Source organism: Bufo gargarizans, chromosome 1 (assembly GCF_014858855.1).
Source record: "Bufo gargarizans isolate SCDJY-AF-19 chromosome 1, ASM1485885v1, whole genome shotgun sequence".
Lineage (NCBI taxonomy): Eukaryota > Metazoa > Chordata > Amphibia > Anura > Bufonidae > Bufo > Bufo gargarizans.
The window spans coordinates 535,386,042-535,411,837 of record NC_058080.1 but is presented as its reverse complement, the minus strand read 5'-3'; the positions used below and the strand labels follow the sequence as shown (position 1 = coordinate 535,411,837).

Sequence of the window (25,796 nt, the reverse complement as noted above, 5' to 3'; positions counted from 1 at the left end):
TCACCGCTATTCTGTGATCCTATCTGTGACTAGTATATAGCCCTTGCCTAAAGGTCTAACTGGGAGTTACCAGTTTGGGGGTGGCGGTCCCTGTATACTGTGGCACTAGTCCAGTCTGTGCTGCCAGTGCCAGATAATTCATAAACGTCTAGAAGACATAATAGAGGAATGGCACAACATAGAGTTGTATGAAAAAAATGCTCCAAAAGTTATTGCATGGGAAATGCAAGTAGTTAATAAAAGAGACAGGTCCCCTTTAATGTAGGCACTTGGGCCTCTGTCTCTTCGCCCCTCTGCTTGGCTGAGAATGTACTGCTTGTTCTAGGTACAGGACACCCTGAAGAAATTTGCATCAAAGGTCACAACCTCAAGTGTGAAGGAACGGAAAGAGATTTTGAATGAATTGAAACTATGTATTTCTTCTAAAGGTGGGTATCATCCAAGTAGCAGCTCTGCCTACTAATGCTGCCAAAATGTTACCCTCCCCTTATTTCTATGCCACAGCGTCCATGTGTGACACTGTATGGACGGGGGTGAAATCCAGCGCTCCGCTGTCGTGGGATAAAATATTGGACCTAGTTGTCTGATCAGCCAAGTCTTCCACATTTGACCATACAAATAAATCCCACGGCCGGGCCTGATCATGATGAGATACAAATTATACCCGGTTAAAGGGAATCTGCCACCAGCGACCACCCTATCAAACGGTTTCCATAGACACCTATCATTGGTTCACCTGATTAACCCTTTCAAAACCGGGAGATTTTCGTTTTCTTTTGCTTTCACATTTTTACTCCCAGCTCTCCCAGAGCCATAACTTTTTTTTTTTTTTTTTTCATTCACATAGCCATATAAGGACTTGTTTGTGTGGGACAAAATGTGCTTTCTAATGGCATCCTTTACATTTGCATACAATGTGGTGGGAAGGTGGAATAAAAAAAAAAAAGTGGCTGGAACTGACTGGTTACTTTTATTCTCCAGTTCATTATGATTACAGCGATACCACATATGTATAGTTTTTCTTACATTTTATGACTAAAAAAATAATTTGGAAAAAAACAATTGCCATATTCTGACCCCATTTTTTACTTTTATGTGTACTGAGCGGTGTGAGGGTTCCTTTTTTTGCAGGACGATCTGTACTTTTCATTGATACCACTGGGCTGTGCATGAATTTTTGATCACTTTTCATTACAACCAAAAAACAGTGAATTGACCGTTATGACTCAACCCTCCCCCCATTTCGCTGTTTGCTGTGTGAACGCAGTCCACGCTCTTCTAACGTCCCAGCAGAGCTCCTGATTAGATAAAAGTATATACAAGCTCAGGAGAAACGCACAAGACCTGCTATGGTCTCAAGCAATTTCCCAACTTTATTATCAAAACATACAGTCTTATAGGTTAGCAGGACAAAAGAGGCACACCGCCAAGGGAGTGGAAATCGAAATTACTAATTAGATTAGTTATTCATATAAGGCAATACTTCCTGACCATACTAACGGCATCTTAGTAGTTAAGCTTCTGCATTATCTTATCTCAAGTTTAGCATTCTTTAGCAACATCATATGAAAGACAGAAAGATCTATCTGGTCTTAAGGTACGGCCTCTTGCACACGACCGTATGGCTTTTTCAGTATTTTGCCATCCGCAAAAAATACGGATGACGTCTGTGTGCATTCCGTCTTTTGCGGAACGGAACAGCTGGCCCCTGATAGAACATTACTATCCTTGTCCGTTATGCGGACAATATTAGGACATGTTCTATCTTTGAACAGAAATACGGAAACGGAAGGCATACGGCGTACCTTAATTTTTTTTTTGCGGATCCATTGAAATCAATGGTTCCGTATAGGGAACGCAGAAAATGGAACGTAAATGGGGGAAAAAAAAATGTTTGTGTGCGAGAGGCCTAACTGTGGGCGTACACAGCTTGACCACAGTTCAAACCATTTCCATCACAGCCGCATGGGATAAATATTTTTATATTTTAATAGTATGGGAGTTTCGCACTCAGCATTTCTCATGATGTTATTTTATTTTTTTTTTAATTTTGGGTAAAAGGGGCTGATTTGAATTTTTGTATTTTTTTTTTATATATTTTTTAAACTTTTCATTTTTTTTTTTTACATATTTTAATAGTTCCCCTAGAGGACTATAGCATGAGCTTTGGAGTCTATTAGAATTACACTATGCTCCTATAGAGCCCTTCCACAGACAGGTTCTCCAAAGGAACTAGTGTGCGGCAGCACTGTACCACTCCTGAGTACAGAGGCTTCCGCACACTGCATCCAGCTCCCCCGATCCTCGCCAGAGCAGTGAAGGAGGGGCTGGCCAAAGAAAGGAGTGGAGCTTGGGTGCAACAGGAGCAATGGTGACATCCTCATTGCACCAAAGACCTAATTTTTACTTATTGGGAACTGAGCCTCGAATGAACAAAAGAAAACAGCGGTTTAATCTGGTGAAGCGCAGCTATGTTGTCGGGAATATAAAGCAAATTGCTTTATATAAAATAAATGATCAAAAAAGATTTTTTTTTTAAAGGATATAGATCCTCGAGGTGGACATATAAACACCTCAAAAAGAGTTTGATCGGTTATTTAATTATATTGTGCAATCAGTAAAACAAGTTACAAGCATCAATGCAAAAATTTAGAAATGATTTATTATACAATAATTTAAAATAGAAAGATAAATCAATGTGAAACGAAAAATCTTAAATAATACACAGTGATATTCAGTACCCAAAATTTGCCACCAACACAAATACCAGCGTATACACAGTACCTCTCAGACAGAAGAAAATAATACAATCCATCTAAACCACAATTTTTAGATATAAAAACTTAATAATGTTAATAAAAAATACGAACCCTTGCTCTGCACCCAACTATGGCAAATCTTGGATAATGGGGTAGCAATATAAATTATCAATCCTGGTATTGACTATGGAATGAAGTTATTCCAATCAGAGAGTTATCTCTGAAATCAATATTTAGGTCTTTTATTCAGTAATATGCATAGTTACTGAGTAGTGACAATATTGATGTAGCACTTTTAACAACTATACATCCGCCAACAGCGGGGAGTTTGCTAAATATCAGGCTGATTAATTTATATCAATACTACACCAAAGTTATACATTACCGAGAGTACAGATGGTGTGCAGGGACTAAGGGAAGTCAGCTCTAAGGTACAATCTGGTCATTAGGATCTTTCTCCTGGGTTTTCTGTGTTTTCTCTTTTTTTCTTGTTGGTGGTCCCTTTCCTCAAGTGTGTGTGCTTTATGATCAAAAACTTATCAGTTAAGCACACCTTCCTAGCTTGGAGTTTTCCAATCATTGTCGGTTAGGCGTGTACATATGATTAGGTCTGTGATGTCATTGTATTACCCAAAATGCACTTCTGCATTTGGTGTAATGTTACTCATTTAGCCCTAAGTGACATTATTACCTAAGCTATTAGTATCATTCTATTAAGGGTTAAATATCCAAATATGACTATCTCTCACATTCTATACACATGACCTCTGGAACCTAAATCAAAGCTATAGCGATTAATTCTGACACTTCTTACCAATTAAGGACAGACTTCTAGGCGCTGCTTTGAATGTTTCTCACACAGTTAATTTATGGGACCGATAATAATATGAATGAGCTTTGTTTTTTCACAGAGATATCTGTGCCTCCTCTGCTACACCAACGGTTAATTGATTGTTAGTAAAAACACCACATTTTTACAGATACTCATTAACATTCCCAAAACTGTCTTCATCATATAATAGGAATATATGCGTTCCTAAGAATATATATATATATATATATATATATATATATGTATGTATGTCTTGTTGATTTTACGCGTATATAGATATCGCAGATTTTCTGCCTCATTAATAAATACGAAACTGTAGAGATAATTAGCACTAGTTGCATCTAGAGAGCACCCTTATCTCTTGTCATAAATCCATAAGGAGACAAGAAGGCCTCTTTTCAGACTGGTACATTCATGAGAAGAAATCTTACTAACAGTGTTTTAGAAGTAAATATTCTCCTAGCGAGAAAAATAAACAAGATACTGGATACATCAAGGTCCTTCATAACATATAACTATATAAAATAAGATATATGTCCTACTGATTATCTTATGATAAGAACTAACTAAAGCTCATTATATGAATACACAGTTACTATAGACTTTTGCTTAATTAAAAGGCATTAAATATAAGACTGATAGGTACCATATGTGCATAGAGAATCATCTTATCTCAGCCATAAACTTAGAGGAGGTAAGAATTTCTCCTCTCACACTAAGGCTACTTTCACACTAGCGTTCGGGCGGATCCGTTCTGAACGGATCCGCTCATAATAATGCAGACGGAGGCTCCGTTCAGAACGGATCCGTCTGCATTATTTTTAGCATAGAACAGCTAAGTGTGAAAATAGCCTAGTACGGATCCGTCCAGACTTTCAATGTAAAGTCAATGGGGGACGGATCCGCTTGAAGATTGAGCCACATTGTGGCATCTTCAAACGGATCCGTCCCCATTGACTTACATTGAAAGTCTGGACGGATCCGCACGGATCCGCACGCCTCCGAACGGCCAGGCGGACACCCGAACGCTGCAAGCAGCGTTCAGCTGTCTGCCTGTCCGTGCGGAGGCGAGCGGAGTGGAGGCTGAACGCCGCCAGACTGATGCAGTCTGAGCGGATCCGCCTCCATTCAGACTGCATCAGGGCTGGACGGCTGCGTTCGGGTCCGCTCGTGAGCTCCTTCAAACGGAGCTCACGAGCGGACCAGCGAACGCTAGTGTGAAAGCAGCCTAACACATCTGCAAGAATAAACACTGATCAGTAGTAACCTCCCCATTAACTTATATTCCACTCTACATGAAGGTTCACACAAGATATATATGAATATAATCCAACATGGCTATTATAGGCCATTAATATCCACTATAACTAGAATAATTATATAAATGTTTTATACACTTATGAAAAAGCACAACAATGTGTCTATGCAACCAGCTAGAGGTCACTGGTGATAGATTCCTTTTAATGGCAGTGTTTTATCTTGAGACACTGTAATCTATTTGGCAGAGGTATAGGATGCACTTTGCTTCATGCAGTATGTTTTAAGTGTGTTTTTTTTTTCTTCCAGATCTGCCAGAGGCTGCCGTTAAAGGTCTCTCCAAGTTATTCTGCCTAACGCTGCATCGATACAGGTGAGAGTTTCGTGGCTGCCGTAGTGCAGTTCTCTCCAAGTCTCTGTCATTGAGTGATGCCATGCTTGTTATTTCACAGAGATGCAGGGTCTCGTCGAGCTCTTCAGTCTGTTATCCAACAGCTGGTGGAATCCCAGCCAGATGCTACTGCCAAGAACATCCTGCAGTCTCTTCAGACGTCTGGAGTAGGGAACAAGAATGTAGAACCCAGGTAGTGTCTGCGCTGTGCGGCTTTACTGTTAGTAGAATGGCATTCAGGGTTATTCATTTATTGTCTCATATCTTGCAGCAAAAGCAGCAGCTCAGCAGCAGCCTTGGCCTTGTCATGGACCTCCGTCATTGCCAGGGTCGTATTTTCCATCCCTGACAAGCAAGAAGGGGATACATGGAAAAAATTGGTGTGTATTTATCTTATGCGTCAGATATATGATGATGGAAATTTGCGTGCGATTTTTGTGTTAAATGGTTTGTGGATTTCGATGTCAATTGGAATCCAGAAATGGCATTAAAGGAGATGTCTCCTTTTACGGCATTAATCCTATGCGGTAAAATGGTCAGTGTGATTACGGCGATACCACATATGTATAGTGTGTTAATACTGAGTAAGAAAAATAAAAACTTAGAAAAAAATGTTTTTTTTTCTTTTCATCGCCATATTCTGACACCTAACTTTTTTGTAGTTATGTGTATCTGCTGTGCAACCTCCTAGATGTTTCTCTTTAAATTGGCTCAGGGCTACTTCCACGGCTTAGCTGACAGAATGGGCTTTCCAGCAGTATGGATCATGTGACCGCCCACTGCCCTTCTGAAAATTGTATTTCTTAGGTGCACCCCACCTTTTGTGCATCCTTGTATATATCAGTAGGCGGTCCCCATTGATTTTCTTCATGGGCAACACCATGAATATTACATGATCCCTATTATAAAAGTCTCTTTGGGGGGGTACTAGTGGCCAGTCTTTTGTACACACTCGGCTTGTTCAATCATTTTTCCCTGGCTGATAAACTTATTATTTTTGTTTACTTTTTGGTATTTTGTCCCGCTTATTAGGTTGAGTGCCAGTCATTCCTATTGATGGATGTACTAGGAGGCTCACACAGGCATGCCGTGCTAGGTTCTTCAAAGAAGATAAATACATTATGGAAGGAGGTAACCATCTTTGATTTACCTGTACCAATGTGTTATATCTGTAATACGTAACATATTCAGCTCATAGACAAATATACTTGAGTCTTAACATGTATTTTTCCCTCTCCTCAGAATCCCGGCCTTGTGTCTAAATATCTGGATGCGCTTTTCAGCCTTGAACCCAACCAGAAATACGCTGGCATGCTTGGCCTTGCTGTCCAGTTTTGTGTGAAGCACAACGAGGTGGCCACTCTGAATAAGTACAGGGTAAGTGCGAGGAGCTTTAAAGGGTCCTTCAGGAATTATTTAAAATAGCCACCTCTACCTGAATGTGAGCAGTACTGGTTAGTGGGGAGAGGAGGCCTCATTACACTTTACACTCTTGCACTTGCATATAACACATATTAGTGAGTTGACCTGTTGGGCTGCTCAGCCATAATTACATATCGTAGGCAGGATCGCATCATTACCATCTGTTGTAGAGCAGTGCAGTGAGGTCTCAACCCCTCTTGGCAGCTCTGCAATTGGAGGCAACCAGTCCTGCCCATTCTAGGACAGGTTGCTGACAGTCATTTCAAATCTTTCCAGGAGAACCCCTTTAAAGTGTCTGCCATTGAAGTAGCTCAGGTGTAAGTGAAACAATGCTGTATTACAACTAGCCATTCTGTTACTTCCCCCTGCAGAGTAATCTCCTAGATTTCTACGTCAAAACGGTTCTGATGAGTAAGGTGAAACCGCCAAACTATATACAGGTGAGGAACTTTCTTACTGGTTGATTTCCCATAGTGTCAGTCACTGGCAGGTACTTACTGGAATGTGCTCTGCTTGTAGGAGAGTTGCACCCCACTTCTGCAACGTCTGTCACACGATGAATTTAAAGAACAAGTCTTACCCGTGCTACAAAAGTCTCTCCTACGTAGTCCTGAAAATGTGATTGAAAGTAAGTCTACCAGGAATTATTTCTTAATAAATAAATCCATTTGGAAGTTGAATAAGTGAATTTTCTCGCCCAGTTTCCTTGGGGGACACAGAAGACCTTGGGTATAGCTCATCTCCCTAGGAGGCGTGACACTAAGTAAGAACTGTTAGCCCCTCCTCCACAGCTATACCCTCAGCCTGGAGAGAAAGGCTGCCAGTTTTAGCTTAGTGTCCAAGGAGGCAAGACACTCCCTGCTACTGCAGGGCTGTTTTCTCCTTGTTTAAATTTTGATTTTTACTTTTTTCTTTTCTTTTTGTTCCAGATCATCAGGGACAACAGAGACGCACTAGACCTCTCTGTTTCTCCCGGGGTTGAGCTGCGCCAGTGCCGGTCATCCGCACTGCTGCCTCCCCCACAGAAGACAAGGTGGATCAGGGCAGCCCAGCTCCCCTACATCCCGCCAGCGCAAGGGTCGCCCGCACGCCAAGTCCCTCTTCCAGCGTCCTGCCACTACGGTGCCAGTAGCTGAAGGGGCGACCCTGCTGGAATGGACCGAGGGTGAAGACGACTATGGTGAGAGAGTGGCTTCTCCAGCCCTACGTCCCCCACCCCCCACCCTGGTCTCCTGCGTGCCTGACCCCCCATACTGGGCCTCTGGACCCTTCGGTCACTGCTGGACCTAGGCTGGCCCCTGGGGTGCTGCGGGGCGACATTCTACTCCTGCTCCCTCTCCTCCCTTCTGGCCCTCATGGGACGTTTTAGCAGCAGAATGCTGAGAATAGGCATTCACTTATCAGCGTCCCTCCTGGGAACGCTGTGCTCGCATCCTCACGGGCACCCAGTCTCAGGGTCCCCCCATCCCCTCACCGATGCGCTGCTCTGGACCGGGGGCTTTTTCCTGACGGCAGTGCTGCTTGGGTTTTTTACTTCCCGGCCTGCTCGGCCGCACCTCCGGCGCTTCTTCCCGGCCTGCTGGGCCGCACCTCCGAGCTGGGCCGCACTCCGGCACTCCTACCCGGCCCCCGACTGTTCTGGCCTGCGGGGTAGACTCCCGCGGCCGGCATCTGGCTGAGCACGATGCTCCAACGATTCCGGCCGGCCGTCGGCGACTTCCGGTCGGCCGGGCGCCGCAAATTTTGGCCCAGGCTTCGGGCCTACTGGGCCGCATTCCGGCGCTCCACCCGGGCCCCTGACTTCCGGTCCGCGGGGTGGGCTTCCGCGGCCGGTTTGTCCGGGCAGTCCGCTCCGGTTTCCTGTGCGGCCCCGGTCAGCCGGGTGCCGCAGAAAATTTAGGCCCCGGCTTCACGGCCTGCTAGGCCGCAATCTTCCGGCCTCTGTTGAGGGGGCGGGAACTTCTCCGGGCGCGAATCCTTCCCGCCTGGAGGTTCCCCGCCCCCAGGGGATCACGGCGCCGCCTCCTCCTCCCTTCCAGGTTGGTTGGCTGTTAACCCTTCGGGTACCGGCGGCTCCCGATGGGCCTATATGGCTGGCGCCCCTCCCCCCTCTACTTCTATGCTGGGCACCTGTATGGTGGCACTTCTTTCTGCCTCAGTGAGGCTATTTTTTATTTAGAAATGCATAAAATGGTTAACTAATGGATATCTTGTGCGCTGCGCAGGACGCTGCAGCCTTATCTCGGTAGCGCCGCCTGTATGCGTGCTCCTTCCATGAGCGGCATTGTGTCGCACTCCCCGGCTGGTGCATGTTTCCCTTCTAAGTGGTTCTTGCCCTCTCCGGGATACAGCGCTGGCCAAGTGCATGCGCTCTCTTTTTTTCTGTAGGCAGAGTTCGTCACCCTCCAGCTATGGTGCCTGCCATGTGCAGACAACCCCTTCCTAGGCGGGATACTGCACTCTCTCGGGTTGCAGGCTTGCCTGGTGCATGACCCCCCGCTTAGGTGGAATACTGCACTCTCACCGAATACGGTGTTGGCCATGTGCACGAGAACTCTGCACTCATTGGATTCGCTGCAGGCCATGTGCACAACCCCCTTCCATAGGCGGAATGCTGCACTCATTGGATTCGTTGCCGGTCTTGTGCATGTCCTCCTTCCATAGGTGGAATCTGCACTCTCACCAGATACGGTGTTAGTCTGGTGCACGACCCCCTTCCATAGGGGAACGCTGCACTTTCACTGGATTCACTGCCGGCCATGTGCGTGATTCCTTTCCATAGGCGAAACGCTGCACTCACTGGATTTGATACCGGCCATGTGCATGACCCCCTTCCATAGGCGGAATGCTGCACTCACTGGATTCGCTGCCGGTCTTGTGCATGACCCCCTTCCATAGGCGGAATGCTGCACTCACTGGATTCGCTGCCGGTCTTGTGCATGACCCCCTTCCATAGGCGGAATGCTGCACTCACTGGATTGCTGCCGGTCTTGTGCATGACCCCCTTCCTTAGGCGGAATACTGCACTTCATTGGTTATGGTGCTGGGCAGCCGGCCATGTGCATAACCCCCTTCCATAGGCGGTATGCTGCATTCTCATTGGATTCGCTGCCGGCCTTGGGCATGCCTTCGTCCCTCAAGCGCCATGCATACGCCCTCACTGACTGGGGTCGTTCTCTCGCTGGTAAGTTGCTGGCCGCGTGCATGACCCCCTTCCATGGTGGGATGCTTGCAACTCACTAAATCCACTGCCGGCCATATACATGTTCCCCCTTCCGTGGGCGGTGTACGGCACTCTTACTGGATTCGCTGCCGGCCATGGGCATGTCTCCTTTCCTCAGGCAACATACACACACTCTCACTGACTGTATTTGTTCTCTCGCCAGTGTGCTGCTGGCCAGGTGCCTGACCCCCATCCATGGCGGGGTGCTCGCATTCTCCCTGGTTGCAATACTGGCCATGGGCATGGCTCCCCCTTCTGGGCAGCATACTGCACTCTCACCAGATACGTTGCTGGCCTCTAAGATGGGTGGAATGCTTGCACTCCCATTGGATACGGTGCTGGCCTTGTGCGTGACCACCCCTCATTCCATGGGTGGACTTTTTGTGCGCTCACAGGACTCACAACTGTCCTTGTATATGCTGTGCTGGACTTGTACTTGTCCCCATTCATTGGCGGAGTAGTTGTACTCTCACAAAATTCGGTGTTTGGTGGATTATTGCACACTCACTTAATGCTAGGATTACCCTGTGCATGTCCACTTTTCACTAGGTGGACGTCCTGCTGGATGCGGTGTGGCCATGTGCATGGCCCTCTTCTGGGCGGAATATGGTATGTCTTACTTCTCTGAAGTAGGTGCTGGTCTTGGGCATCACCCCCTTGTGGGGCGGGCTTTGCACGCTTGCTGCCCGCAATGTTTGCCAAGTACATTGCCCTCTCTTCTGGGCGGACTGCTTGCGTTCCGTCGCATGCCATACTAGTCCTTTGTGTATGTCCCCCCTTCCGGTTGCACTTTGCACTTCTGTGGATTCTGTGGGACTCTGTGGCTGGCCCTCCTTGCTGTTTGACTATTTCGCAGTGGGCGGACGCTCTTGGGCACTCTGTGCGTTGTTGGGCCGTGTATGCCTTCTCCTTCCGTAGGTGGGTTGGCTTTCTCACTGCTTATGGGGCTGCTTGTACGTATGCCTCCATTCTTCCTGCGACTTGACGTTTTTCTCTTGGGATACGGTGATTGCCGCCGGCCTGGCATTCTTCTCTGAAGAGATCTTTCTGTTCACCTGGCCTGGACGGGCTCTATTGCTCTCTACTGCAGCGAGCTGGGTGGTATCCATTCTCTGTTCAGAGGGTATATTTGGTGTTTCCGTTGTGACGGTATCCACCATATTCGTTGGCCCTTCCGCCTGGGGAGTGTTTGTGGTTCCTAGATGTGTACCCATTAGTTAACCTGTGGCATTGCTTCCCAGCGCAAGCGGTCACATGGTCGAGAGTGCTGTCTCCAGCGTCCCTCGCAGTCTACGTTGGCTCTGGCGGGATTACGGTTCCCTCGCCTGTTGCCTTTCCTCCTCTTGGATGCGTTTTGGTTTGAGTCCTTCCTGTTGGCACCCTCCGTGCTTCAGTTTGGTTTGCTACCAGGTTCTAGCCGCTCTTTTCGAGCAGGTCGCCCAACTTCTCTTGGTTGCTCGATTACCCAGGTCTCAGGGACCTCCACTTTCGATTCGTTAGGGTATTCGCCTTCTGCGAATTGGTGAGCCGGACATCTCGGAGTAGCGGAGTTCTGCTTTTGAGCGGTCCTGTGGCTTCCCTGTTGCCCGCTCCTCCTTGCGGTTGGAGGCTGTCATCCGTCTTCTCGGCTATTTTTCTCTCGACGGCTCTGTTTTGGCTTCTCCGGGGTCAGTTTTACTCCGATGTGGCTTCTGCCCCGGCCAGGCTTCAGGGGCTGTTCCTTCACTGCCCTCCCCCCTGGGGAGACCATGGTTGTTCATATGGATGGTCCCGGTGTTCCTTATGACCTCGTACTGTCTCCATGGTTCACACTGGCTGTACTAGCTGTGTGCCTATTACCGGGTTTGCCGCATTCTGTCCTCCCGCTGGGTGCAGATTACTTTTACCATTCTGGGCGATGGTCCTACTTGGACTTTACCTTCTCGGTAACCTGGCGGGCCTACTTTCTTCTGTCAAGATTACCCTTCAGGCCCCCACACCGGGACTGTAGAACACCACCTTCTTGTGGTGGCTACAACGACAAGGACTTTAGCCTGACTTGTCCTGGAGTCTGTTGGATACTGGCCGGTCCCTTTCGGTTCCTTCCGTTTGTCCATCTGCTCCCCCACTCCGCGTGGATTCGGGACGGCGTTGCTCGGGGGCCGACGGGACCAGTTTTCCCGACCTTTTTGCCCGTGTCACTGATTTGCGCTTACTCGCATTGGGTTTCCTCCCGTCTGCCCAGACGAGTCCAGCGAGCACACTAGTGTTAGCTCCCGGCCGTGCTTCGTCCAGGTTCTGTTGTCTGACTTAGGGTCTTCCCTGGGGTTCTTTAGGAAGCTGGTCATTCACCCAATTCTGCCTTTCTCTTCCCATGATTCGGTCTTCTCCAGTCTGGCCTGGACCTGCGACTGGGACTCTGTTACTTGAGTTGTCTGCGGTTTTTTGTTTGGACGTCTCCGACTCTTGTCGACGCTCGGTCTCTTGTTTCCAGGAGGTCCGCGCCAAGGTTAACGGCTCCTGGGTGCTTTCCTCCGCTTTAACCAAATGGCTATTGCTGTGGTTACTGCTCAAGGGCAGGGTTCTGTTTTTTTGGTGTCACCGTTCATTTCACCAGAGCGGTTGGTGCCTCCGGGGCCGGAGGCCTTGGGCTTCAGCCATGTCATTGTGCAGGGTGGCCACGGTCTTCCTTGCACTCTTTACCAGGTTCTCCTGAGTGCGTACTCTGGCTTCGGCGGCGGCTGCTGCCTTGGGCCGCCTGGTTTTTGCAGGCGGCATTTCCTTGCTGCCTTCGGGTGCTTCGCCTTGGTGCTGTGGTCCCTCCCCTCTTGGACTGCTTTTGAACGTCCCAAGGTCTTCTGTGTCCCCCAAGGAAACTGGGCGAGAAAACGAGATTTTTGTATTACTTACCAGTAAAATCTCTTTCTCGCTCTTTCCTTGGGGGACACAGCACCCACCCATTCTTTGGTTTTCTCTGCACGGTTTCCGAGTTGTTTTACCCGTTGGGTAGTTGGCTTGTTGGTTCCACTTTTGGACTTTGCCTTTTTTCACTACTTGGACACGCAACTGGCAGCCTTTCTCTCCAGGCTGAGGGTATAGCTGTGGAGGAGGGGCTTAACAGTTTTTTCTTAGTGTCACGCCTCCTAGGGAGATGAGCTATACCCAAGGTCTTCTGTGTCCCCCAAGGAAAGAGCGAGAGAAAGATTTTACTGGTAAGTAATACAAAAATCTCGTTTTAATCCTTTTTTTTTTTTTATTTCAGCTATTTCCTCCCTTTGTGCTTCTGTGACTCTTGATCTGAGCCAGTATGCCCTTGACATTGGTAAAGGATTAGCTGGTATGTATCATTAAAAGGGTTTTCCGAGAGTTTTTTTATTTTATTTTTTATACTGCTGACTCAGTATGCGATCGATGGGGTTTCGACACCCGGGACCCCCACTGATCAGCTGTTTGGGAAGGTAGCGGCACTCTGTTTGGGAAGCGATGCGGCCTTTTCCAGATTTGCCTAGGCCATATTGCGTCTCATTCATCAGTCATGTGGCCTAGACGAAACCGGCCCCATTGGAGTCAATAGGGCTGAGCTGTTATACCAAGCACAGCTGCTATACAGTGTACGGCACTACGGCGAGCTTCTGTGCCTTCTTAAACAGCTGATCTGTGAGGGTCCCAGGTGATGGACCCCCACCAATCAGATATTGATGGACCTCTTCACATGCAATATGGAAAACGTCTTGTGTCTGACTAGAGTGCATATATAGTCATGAATTAAGTTTATCTAAACCCCCTTTGACCCAGGGAATAACAATTTATTTCTCTATTTGTTACATGCTAAGCTGCTTTCACACTGCCTGGAGTTAGGTCTCCCTCTCTTGGGCTCTTATAGATGATACGCTGTGCTCCTATACTATGTGTGGGACTGTAAAGGTAGCCACACACCTTTGACTAAAGTTGGCCGGACCAGCCGACCATTTAGTTTGTAATTGATGGTTTGGCCTATATTGGAACAGGATTGAGCATGTTGAAGTTCAGCATGTCCGTGCCTTAGTTCTTAAAGGAGATAAGCCTATGTCGGACAGCGGATTATCCCCTTTGCCCATTCAGAACACATGCATGCTCAGTTGAACCAAGCGTTCAACTGTCAGCTGAAAGGGGGTTGACCTACTGGCTATTGAATATGTATGAACACCTTTATCTTCTATATCCCCTACTTCATTATGTAACCAGTATGCTGTGACTAGTGAGGGGACAAAATAATGAAGCGTATTGCAAAAACACATTAGTTGGCTAGTGTTCCCCAAAATCTACATTTATTAGAGTGCCTCCAAATACAAATAAAATTGGTAAAATGTGTTAGTATTGATAACGTTCCAGCTGCCTTACTGAAGATGCAATTATGATTGAGTTCCATTAAATGGTCATTGCATGTAGCCATAGATTTATCTTTTAAATAGATTGGCCATTTGCTAATGTAATTTGTCTAAATTACATTAGAAATTGCCCAACCCCTTTAAAAGATAAATCTCTGGCTACAACGGCCACTCGATGGAACTCAAGGCATATCTGACTATATACAGTCTTCCAGCTGACCCAATGGAGGTGTTTAGCTGCCCCAGTGTTAGTTAGCTGAACAGATAGACCTTTCAACCTCCACGTGGAAGGCCTACAAGATGGTGGTGACAGCTTCCTCTGGCTGCCCCTGGGTCTTCACTGTTCTTTTGTAGTCGCTGAATAGCAAATGGATGCATCGGGTGCCTGCACATAAACAGGCAGCATAATCCCCTGTATTTGCGCAATCGCCAGATGAGTCCATGCCCTACAGAATACAGGGTCCCCAGGAGCAGCCATAGAAAGCGGTTGCTACCATCTTGTAGGCCATGGACGTGGCAGGTGACAGTTAAGGGCACTTTCACATTAGCGCTATTATTTCTGTGCTTCTCAGTTATAGAAGCAGAAGAACGAAAATAATGGAAGTGCCGGATTCGTCACATAACTGACAGGAACGGAGCCTTAACAGATCCCATTAACTATATTAGGATCTGTTAAGTTTCTGTTTGGGAGAACTTTTTTTGTGGATGAGAAAAAAGTTCTTAAGGCACTGAATGGAACTTCTGACGCAGATGTGAACGGAGTATTTTTACTTCACTGACAACTTGGGGCCCTCAATAGGTCAGCTGGGGGACAGAATACAGTAACGTATGTGGCATTTTGACAAATTACATTAGCAACTGCTTTCAATGTGAGGGACACATGAATATGGAGCTTTGTATATAATAAAATGGTTTCTTTGAGTAAAGAAATGTTACGTTTTTTGTTAAAAAAAAATTAAAATGAAACAGGCGTAACTGATGTAAGGGTTTGCTCCGGGAAAACTATGCTTTAGCAAGACTAGCGCTAATGACACATAGTGATGAGAATCGGGTTTGTCAGTGCTCCTCTTCTGGTAGATGAAACGATCAGGTGGTTGAAATCACCCTCAACAGCAGGCTTCAGGGTATAGTTGGGAGACCTACACACTTTTTAGATGTCAACAAGGAAGGTTCAGTTCTAAATGTATACTCGTTCCAAAATGTTATTTCCTTATCTTTTTAAGGGCAATTGAAATCTAACAACCCACAACTTATGGATGGAGCTGTGGTGGCTTTGCAGAACCTGGCCCACCAGTGCAGTGACCCAGCTGCTGTTGAAGCCCTGGGAAGGCATTTGTTTGCGATCCTAGGAGGTGAGATACATGTGTAATGTACAATGTGTGATGTTGGTATACGCACAAAGCCTCTGTGCATAATATAATATTGGTATAACATTATATTTCAGGTTCAGAAGGAAAGCTTTCAGCTGTGGCTCAGAAGATGAGTGTTCTTTCAGGTGAATATTTTTAGCTTTAAAGGCACATAATGCAGGGAAGCACACAAAGGTTCATGGAATACAAACTGGGTCTGCCATTTAGACCCTTGTTGTACCTTAAAGGGTTATTCCCATCGCAGACAATGGATGGAGGACCTGGGTTTCCCGGGGTCTGGCCACCACCAAGCGCTGCTCCCATACTGCCCCCGCTCCCATTCATTTTTATGGGGCCGACGGAAATAGCACGACTATTTTCGGCGGCCCCATAGTAATGAATGGAGGGTGCATGCGCAGTGCGCCCTCCACTACTTTCCCCACTCCATTGTCTGTGTAGGTGCGGGTCCCACCTATCAGGCAATCCTAGCGATATGCCTCCATTGTCTGTGATGGCAAAACCCCTTTAGTACTGTGATACTGCATGTGGTTTAGCATGCTACAATTTTTCCCATAGATTTTATAAGTAGAAACCTCAGTGACTTTGTGAAGAATCCTAGAGCATGGACCCCAAATATGTGTGTGTAAATGAGCCCTAATTCTCATACATTTTAGAAATTTGTGTAACCGGAAAACCCCTTTAAGCCTATCCTCTGTTACCTTGTGTCTACAATAAAGAAAGTCGCCCAGCACAGGGAATAAAAGGCCCATGTTTTATTTGAATCCAAATTAAAAAAAATCAAGTGCTTATTTGCATTTTTGCTGGATCCGGCAGGGTTCAGCAAAAATGCTTCCATTAGGATAGTACAACCGGCTGCATCCATTATGAACGGATCCGGTTGTATTATCTCTAAAATGGCCAAGACTGATCCGGCACTAAAACCATTGTAAGTCATTAGGCGCCGGATCAGTTTTCTTTTGTGTCCGCAAAAACTGATTCGGCTCCATTGCTTTACATTGTGTTTCATGCTGGATCCATCTTGCTCTGCAACCAAATGGAACGGAATGCATTCTGGTGAACTCAGTTCAGATTTGTCTGTCCCCATTGACAATGAATGGGGACAAAACTGAAGTGTTTTCCTTTGGTGTGGAGATCCTATGATGGATCTCAATACTGGAAAGGAAAACGTAGGTGTAATAGTAGCCTTAGGGTCCATTCACCACAAAACACGGACACCGGCATTTTGCGGACCGCACGTGGCTGGCACTATAAAAGTGGATGCGGACAAGAATAGGACATGTTCTATTTTCAGCGGGGCCACGGAACGGAAGTGTGCTGTCCGCATCTTTTGCGGCTCAATTAAAAAAGGATGGGTCCGCACCCATTCCGCAAAATTGCTGACCTTTTTTGCGGACGTGTGAATGGACCCTTAGAAATTCTTATGAAATCTATATTTGGAGATTGGCGAGCACAGTGCTCAACTATCTACAGCGGACCTATATAGAATGAATAGTGTGACAGTACACATGCTTGACTGCCGATCCATTAATTTGAGGGACTTTGGACCCCGATTCTTTTGATTGGTGGGGGTCCCATCTGTTCTGCCCCAGACCTGAATAGATACTTGTTGCCTACCCTGTGGATAGAAGATAATTTATAATACAAATCCTTATATATAACCCTTATTATATAATACACATGGATGCAGGTTGCGCTGCTTCTGTGGTTAATTGGTGACTATATACTGAAATTATCTGCTGAATAGTTTTTTTTCAGGCATTAATTGTTACAAGTTCTTTTTTAAGGGATTGGTGCTCTAAGTCGCCATGTTGTTTCCGGCACCTCAAGTCAGGAGCTGAGCGGGACAATTTCAGAATTATTTATTCCTTTTCTTCAGCAGGAAGGTAAGAACGTGTACCTTGACCAACATGATTTTGTTTAGTTTGAGGGATTGCTAATTTGCACCAGTGTTATATAACATACAGCACGTAATGGCACAGGCGCTTGCAGCTGGCACCCTTAACTCCCTGCTGGGATTGTAGATCCTGGCAGTTTAAACCCTCAGATTCCACAGTTCATAGGAAGACATAACAAAAACGATCTAAAAGAAATGTGTCGGCAGAAAATGACCTATTGTTTAAATCACGTTTTTTATGTTTAACATATTTTTATAGGACTTTTGATGATGTTAATTTTACTTTTCCATGTCAATATCTATATTTAAAGAAAAGCTATAACATCCTGCAGTTTTCCCACTGGCCACTAAGCCTAATAATATGCATCACATTACTGCAGTCACCTGCTTATCTGTCATCCTGATTCCTGCCTGTATTGAGATCACCTCTGTGTATAGATAAGACAGGATCCTCCATTTACAATAGGTGATTGTCAGAGCTCATCTATTCCTTCCTTGTACAATGACCTCTGCACAGGTCACAGAGCGTGCCCAGAAGACGCTACCATAGAAGTCAATAGTGTCCCCTTCTGACCATTGTGTCTATGGACCATGGAGCTGCCGTAAAGCAATTTGCTTAATGGTTTCTAAATGCTGTTAAGAACAGCTCAGGCAAGATGGCCGCTGGTCTTAAAAACCCATATATCCGGTTGTGAATTCGCTAGTTATGAAAAGACGCAGACCATTTTCTATGCCTAAAACGGGCATAGAAAATGATAAATAAGTCGGACCTGCCGGCCCATCCCCTATGGTTAGTAATTGACCCCCTTGGTATTTATACTTTTTGGTCTTTATTATTTAAACCCTGAATCGAAGAATTCATTTAGCTATGGTAGTAGCAAATCCAAGTGCAAATTTATTGGACTAGATTAGGAGTAAGTGTGCAATCGGTTAGAAACGCTGGCATAAAACCGTCCTTCATATCCTGTATGGGATGGAAAATGTCTGTTTGTAATACTACATTTCTTTTTCTGCAGTTCATGAAGGAACTCTTATTCATGCTGTTTCGGAGCTTGCTCTGTGGTGCCAGAAGTTCACTACTGAAGTTCCTAAGAAGCTCATAGAATGGTTTCAGAAAGCTGCTTCTCTCAAGACCAGCACCTCTGGAGTGAGGCATGCATATTGCCAGTGCATGCTGGTATCGTTCAAGGGTACGCTCAGCAGTGTTCTTCATTCATACATGACTACACATTAAAGGGGATTTCCACGACTTACAGACGGTTGACAGAGATGTGTAGTTTTGGTGCCCAGTAACGGACGGCGCTGGAGCATGTGAAAATAGCTGATCGTTGGGAGGGGGCTGTTAGACCATCTTGATGTTGATCCTAAGGATGCGTTTCATCAATAAGCACCTCCTGGAAAACCCCTTTAAACTATAGCATCATGTATATTTGTAAAAAATTGTATATAAAATTACAGAAAAAAAAAGTGATGGCTACTATTCTGTTTTTTGTAGGGGATACACTGGGGCAAGCTCTGGGACTTTTACCCCTTTTGATTCAAACTGTGGAGAAGGCGGCAGCACAAAGTGCACAAGTATCCATATTAACAGAAGCCCTGGCTGCGGCTGTGCTTGTTTGTCGGATTTCTGTCACCGAAAGTCAAGTTGGTAAGATTTTATATGTTACCTTCTGCCATCGTTTTAGGGATTTCACTGATAACAATTTCCTTTTAAAGTCAATTTTATCATTTTGGATGTAAAATCCACCACTTGCCTGTTGGGCTTTTTGCACAAACCAGATTCATTCAATCTGATGCAATTTATCATTTTATACACCAACTGCTGCTGACTCCCGACCGATCCTGGTATTATAGTGCAGAGCTGCATTCAAAATCCTGCAGTCTTTAGTTTAGAGCTAAACTTTCCCCCAAGTTCCAGTAACAACCAGCAGAACTGGGAAGGCATCTATGTACTATAATACCAATGTACTTGTGCAGCTATTATTGCAACGTAGTTTGCAAATATATTTATACTGAATAAAATAATGTTTATCCAGTTTCATGATATCGATAACCTATCCTCAGGATAAGTCCTCACTATCGGATCAGTAGTGCTCTGACTCCTGGCATCCCCAGAAAAAAAAAAGTCCAGATAAACGTAGAAGGGGATGCAGCGCTCGAAGAGCCCCGCCAAACAGCTCATTAGGATGAGGTGTGCTGGGAGTTGGATCCCCATCAATCTGATATTGCTAGATAGGGCCCTATTCACTAGAGACGAGAGAATTTCCGCTTATGAAATTAGTTTGCGATTCGTTTACTAGTAAAAGCAGAATTGCATTATCAATTCTGTTACCGCGGACCATAACGCAATTTAGAGACATTCCGTTATTCATTCCGTCATAATAGAAGTCTATGGGCGCTATAACGGATCCGTCCTGTTTCCGTTATGCAGCCTATAGACTTCTATTATGACGGAATGCCTCTAAAAGCATTCCGTCATGGAATTGCGTTTTGGTCCGTGGTAACGGAATCATAACTCAATTCACCTTTTACCACCAAAAGAAGTGTGAACGAATTTCAAAATATGAAATTTGCTCATCTCTAATCACAAGACTATTGTACTGTACTGACATGATAATGACTTGAGTACAGTATAGTAGACCCCCTATCAGATAAGCATTGACTATCATAAATCATTATGATGCCGTCTGGGTCAGATGAGCCACGGTTGGTCCGGGAGATGTGGCCGACACACAATCCGTGTTTCCTGGACTGAGCACGGTCATGTGAATCAAGCCTTATACTGTATATTCTCCTGTGCCACGGTGCAAAAACAAAAATACATAGTTGGAGATTGAATCTATTTTACATATCTGCAATCTTAGAAATGACAACAGCATTTAATGATTTGAAGGACATCTGTCCTTATAAAAAAAAAAGCACTGTGATCGATGGGGGTCGACGTGTTGAATCTCCCTCCTGTCGCCCTATTGTTCTTTCTATAATCCACACTCCGCTATATTTTAGATTGCATACATTCACCATTTCCTTTTTTATGTTTGATATTTCCTTTCTTTGCAGAAAACAAGCTGAACAACTTTTGGCAATTGCTGTCTGATGACAAGAGACAGATCTTCACTTCTGATAAGTTTATTTCCGTAGCAACTGAGGAGTGTAAGTAAAATGAATCTTCACTTGAATAGCCTGCTAATATGTTACACTGCTTGCTTTAATCAGCGTGTCCTTAGTTTCTAGTGTCTCATTTTACCCAGATCTGCCCTTCAATTAAAATGCCTTTTTTTTTTTTTTTTTTAACCAAACCTGCAAAATTGACGTAACCTTTTGTGCGTATTTTGGTAATGATCAACCTATAAAGTGAATGCCTTTTTTTATTAGTTCAGTAGTGTATATTCTTTTATGGTATATGCCATAAATGTCTGATAGGTGCGGGTCCCATCTTGGCATATGTGTTCTGAAAGTAGCAGAACCGTAGCAGTGAATGGAGAAAGCGGCACATGAGTCTCTCTCTCTCTACCTATAGGACATTAATGTCCTATCAATATTCCATATATGTCCACATTGGACAACCCCTTTACATCTCAGTACGTAATGAAATGATCATTGTATCTTAATGTTGTCTTTCTTTAGGTCTTTGCACACTTTTGCAGTTATGTGAGAGGCTTCTACTAGACCACATCCACAGGTTCCCTGACAACCGCGCTCAGTAAGTTCACAATTTATGGTGGCTTTATACATTTTGTTTCCTGTAATGACTGGAAGGTTTATTGTCCCTTTGTTTTGCCTTTTAGACCATACTACCATGCTTTGATTCTTGTCCTGCTGTCTCGCTCATGGAAAGTACGGAAGCAGTGTCAACAAACCATCAAGAAGCTGCTGGCCTCTCTTGGGGGTACCAAACTGTTGCATGGCCTCTTGCATGAGCTGAAGGTTGTCCTAAATTCAAACAAGGTAGGGGATTATATCTGCTTCCCCTGGGACAGGAGTTAAAAAATTATTTCTCGCCCATTTTCCTTGGGGGACACAGACCTTGGGTATAGCTCAGCTCCCTAGGAGGCGTGACACTAAGTAAAACTGTTAAGCCCCTCCTCCATCAGCTATACCCTCAGCCTGGAGATAGAGGCTACCAGTTTTAGCTTAGTGTCCAAGGAGGCAAGACACTCCCTGCTACTGCAGGGCTGTTTTCTCCTTGATATTTTATTTTTCTACTTTTGATATTTACTTTTTCCTAGGGATACCAGAGACGCATGGACCTCTCTGCTCTCCCGGGGTTGAGCTGCGCCAGTGCCAACTTATCTGCACTGCTGCCTCCCCCACAGAAGCAATAGGAGGATCTGGGCAGCAATGGCTCCCCTACATCCCGCCAGCTAGGGGGTCGCCCGCACGCCAAGCCCCTCTTCCAGCTTCCTGCCACTGCGGTGCCAGTGGCTGAAGGGGCGACCCTGCTGGAAAGGACTGAGGGTGAAGACGTCGGACGGTGAGATGGCTATTCCAGCCCATACCCCGTCCCTATCTGCAGCATCTACCCCTCTGGGTAAGGGGGGCACCCGTGGTCGCTCATTCTGAGCGCTCATCTGCAGGACAATGCAGCACAGCAGCATCCTCAGCACCCCCACGCCGTTCCCCCCCCACGCTGCTATCTTTCTCCCCCCCCTCCCCCTCCCCCTCCCCCTCCCCCTCCCCCTCCCCCTCATTCGGGGCTGACTCCATTTTTCACCCCCCCCCCCTTCCCGCCGAGAACGGGGGGCGGGGCTTAGCGGGCCCGGCAGGGGGCGGGGCTTACACACGCGTCATTTTGGGGGTGGAGCTACGTTCTCCTTCACAGGAGACATTTCAAGCGCTGGAGGGGGCGGAGCTTGTTCCCCGCGCTTTCTGCTGAGGTTTCCCGCGCTTCCTCACTCCTGACAGGAAGCTGGGACACGGTGGGGGACTCTAACCTCCTGTGTACATCGCTCGGCTTCTGTGGGCGCTCTCTGCTGCTCACTGCTGTTCACTGCTTCTCTGCTGCTGCTGATCTGGGCCATCTCCTGACGTTCTTCTGAGGCACTGGTAGGACAGTTAACCCTCTCCTAACCCTCCTGGTCATAGCTGCTATAACCCTTTGTGGTCTCTATATTAGAGTACAACCACACTTCAGCATGTCAGATCCCACAGGTGCCCCCAAACCCTGGTACCATGCCTGTACCGCCTGTAAGGAACTTTTTCCGCGTGGGCAATCTGGGCCGCATTGCCTTGCATGTCAGGCCCCGGTGCAGGGCCTGCTTCCCGCTGCGCCCCCCGGTGCCTCTGAACCCCCTGACTGGGCTAGGTCTCTGTCTCAGGCGGTGGAAAGCCTTACACACGTAGTGGGCCGTCTCGTGGATAGACCGCCTCTCCCGCAGGCTGCCACAATCCCTGTCGCACCCGCTGGGACTACCGTTTCTGCCGCCCCCACTGGTTCCCTGCCTCCCAGCGAATCTTCCAGGGCCCGGCATACTCAGAAACGTTCAAGGGTTGAGCGCACATCTTCTCCAGATGCTTCGCTCTCTCCGCCATGCGTGCGAGCTCAGTCAAGTCTATCCTCTCAAAGGGATACGCTTTCTGAGGGAGAACTGGCGGATTCGGACGTGGACATGGACTCAGAGCTTCCGTCCAAATTGGCGTCCGCGGTGGGGCATCTTGTCACTAGCATCCGTGATACCTTTCAGCTACACGATGACCCCCCCAGCTCTGAACAGGCCGGCGTGTCCTTTCTCCGCCCCAAACAGGCCTCCAAGGTTTTTTCCCATACACGCTGATTTTTCTTCTGTGGTATCCAAGGCTTGGACTCGGCCTAACGTCCGCTTTATTACACCCAAAAAGCTGGACATTTGTTATCCCTTTCCAGCGGATTCTGTGACCACGTGGACATCCCCGCCTAAGGTTGATCCTCCCGTGGCTCGCCTGTCCAAAAGCACTACTATTCCTGTACAGGACGGATCTTCCCTCCAGTCTGTTGAGGACCGTCGTACGGAATCCCTCTCCAAGGCCATATTTACTGCCTCTGGTTCGGCCCTTAGACCGGTCTTTGCCTCCGCCTGGGTTGGCAAAGCGGTCTCTGAATGGGGTTTGCAACTGGAACGGGAGTTGGGGTCGGACGTCCCTGTTCAGGACCTCCGTTCCTTAGCCCAACTAATTGTTCAGGCCGGAAAATTCGTCTGTGAGGCCTCCCTTGATGCGGGTGCCCTGATTGCCCGTTCCTCTGCCCTGGCAGTTTCTGTCAGGAGGGAACTCTGGCTGAAGGTTTGGGCGGCGGACGCCGCTTCCAAACGCTCTTTGGCCGGCCTACCATTCACTTTTCGGAACCCGTCTGGACGAACTTATATCAGAGGCCACGGGTGGGAAGAGTACTCACCTCCCCCAGTCCAGGCCAATGGGCGCCCCCCGTGGTCGCGCTGGTTCGTCCCGTTTTCGGTCCTTTCGCAAGCCCACCGGGTCTAGACCCGCGGCCAGTTCTTCTTCCTCTGGCCCAGCCCAGGATAGACGCAAGAAGCCGTTTTTTTCGGACGCAACCTACCTGGCGCAAGTCCCAGCCTGCACGGGCTCCCACAGGCCAGCAGCCCTCTGCCTGAAGGTGCGCCCCCACCCACCCGGGTGGGGGGCCGCCTTCTCCTATTCAGGAACGTATGGCGGGCCCACATCTCAGACGCATGGGCGCTCGAGATTGTATCTTGCGGATACAAAATCGAATTTGCGTCCATTCCGCCAGACCGTTTCTTCCGATCCCGTCCTCCGCGAGATCCCGTACGAGTGGCCGCCTTCTTCGCGGCCATTCACTCTCTAATGGACAAGGGTGTCGTCGCCCCCGTGCCTCCGACGGAAAGGTTCAGGGGGTTCTACTCGAACCTCTTTGTGGTTCCCAAGAAGGAAGGCTCAGTGCGTCCGATCTTGGACCTAAAACGCCTGAACCGTTTTCTCCGACTGCAGAGATTCCGGATGGAGTCTCTCAGGTCCGCAGTGGCCTCCCTGGAAAGAGGGGATTTCATGGCCTCAATCGACATTCAGGATGCATACCTCCACGTTCCGGTTGCTCCATGTCATCACCGCTTCCTGCGCTTCGCGGTGGGGGACGATCACTTCCAATTCGTCGCCCTTCCCTTTGGTCTGGCGACGGCTCCTCGAGTGTTCACCAAGGTCCTGGCCCCTGTCTTGGCCCTTCTACGTTCAAGAAGTGTTTTTCTTCTCCCATACTTGGACGACATCCTGGTCAAGGCACCCTCCTTCTCTCAGACATCCCGCAGTGTGGAACTCACTCTGGAGACCCTGACGCGGTTCGGTTGGATTATCAACCACCCCAAATCTTCCCTTACCCCCTCCAGACGGCTGATCTTCCTGGGGATGCTCCTGGATACAGAGTTGGCGGAGGTCCGCCTTCCGTCGGACAAGCGTCTGGCCCTTCGCGGGTCGGTTCGCAGTCTCCTCCGTCATCACCGCCCTTCCCTCAGATCCAGCATGCGGTTGTTGGGACAGATGGTTGCCTGTTTCGAAGCGGTGCCGTTCGCACAATTCCGATCCCGCACCTTTCAGAGGGCAATTCTGTCGGCCTGGGACAAATCACCGAGGAGTCTGGACAGGACCTTTCTTCTGCCTCCCCTGGCTCGGGCTTCCCTCGGCTGGTGGTTGCATATCCCTCTTGGGGAAGTCCTTCCTTCCACTGAACTGGCTGGTGATTACCACAGATGCCAGCTTACGGGGGTGGGGGGGGGGGGTTTTCCCTCCCCGGTCCGTCCAGGGCGTTTGGTCTCTATCGGAGTCCAGACTTCCAATCAATATTCTGGAACTGAGGGCGATTCTTCTGTCCCTCAGACACTGGACCCATCTGCTGAGGGGCCACCCTGTTCGGATCCAATCGGACAATGCCACGGCTGTGGCATACATAAACCATCAGGGAGGCACTCGCAGCGCTGCAGCGATGCAAGAGGTGACCCTCATTCTCCTCTGGGCGGAGACGCATGTGCCGGCCTTATCTGCGATTTACATCCCGGGGGTGGACAACTGGGCGGCGGATTTCCTCAGCCGGTCCACCATCGACCCGGGAGAATGGTCCCTGCACCCAGAGGTGTTCGAAGCCCTTTGTCTTCGCTGGGGTCGCCCCGACGTGGACCTCATGGCCTCCAAATTCAACCACAAGGTCCCCCTATACCTGGCCAGGGCACGGGACCCGAAGGCATACGGCGCCGACGCGCTCGTCCTTCCGTGGCGCGAATTCTCCCTTCTGTACGTCTTTCCTCCTTTTCCCCTCCTGCCACGGGTTCTTCGGAGGATCGCGGCAGAGGGCGTTCCCGCG

The 25,796-nt window shown here is 47.6% G+C and overlaps 1 protein-coding gene across 2 annotated transcripts in view; it reads left to right on the top strand.

Annotated features, from left to right (window-relative positions):
• Positions 1-25,796, top strand: part of GCN1 (GCN1 activator of EIF2AK4) — a 78,666-nt gene that overhangs the window by 6,161 nt on the left and 46,709 nt on the right. For both annotated transcript variants that reach the window (XM_044275420.1, XM_044275421.1), the window contains exons 2-18: positions 326-428; positions 5,158-5,221; positions 5,301-5,432; positions 5,511-5,619; positions 6,272-6,370; positions 6,482-6,616; positions 7,033-7,101; positions 7,181-7,289; positions 13,126-13,200; positions 15,454-15,582; positions 15,675-15,725; positions 17,385-17,483; positions 18,511-18,684; positions 18,990-19,142; positions 20,555-20,647; positions 21,122-21,197; positions 21,283-21,442. In XM_044275420.1, coding sequence (XP_044131355.1) covers positions 326-428; positions 5,158-5,221; positions 5,301-5,432; positions 5,511-5,619; positions 6,272-6,370; positions 6,482-6,616; positions 7,033-7,101; positions 7,181-7,289; positions 13,126-13,200; positions 15,454-15,582; positions 15,675-15,725; positions 17,385-17,483; positions 18,511-18,684; positions 18,990-19,142; positions 20,555-20,647; positions 21,122-21,197; positions 21,283-21,442 — 1,830 coding nt within the window. The remainder of the gene's footprint in view (positions 1-325; positions 429-5,157; positions 5,222-5,300; positions 5,433-5,510; positions 5,620-6,271; positions 6,371-6,481; positions 6,617-7,032; positions 7,102-7,180; positions 7,290-13,125; positions 13,201-15,453; positions 15,583-15,674; positions 15,726-17,384; positions 17,484-18,510; positions 18,685-18,989; positions 19,143-20,554; positions 20,648-21,121; positions 21,198-21,282; positions 21,443-25,796) is intronic.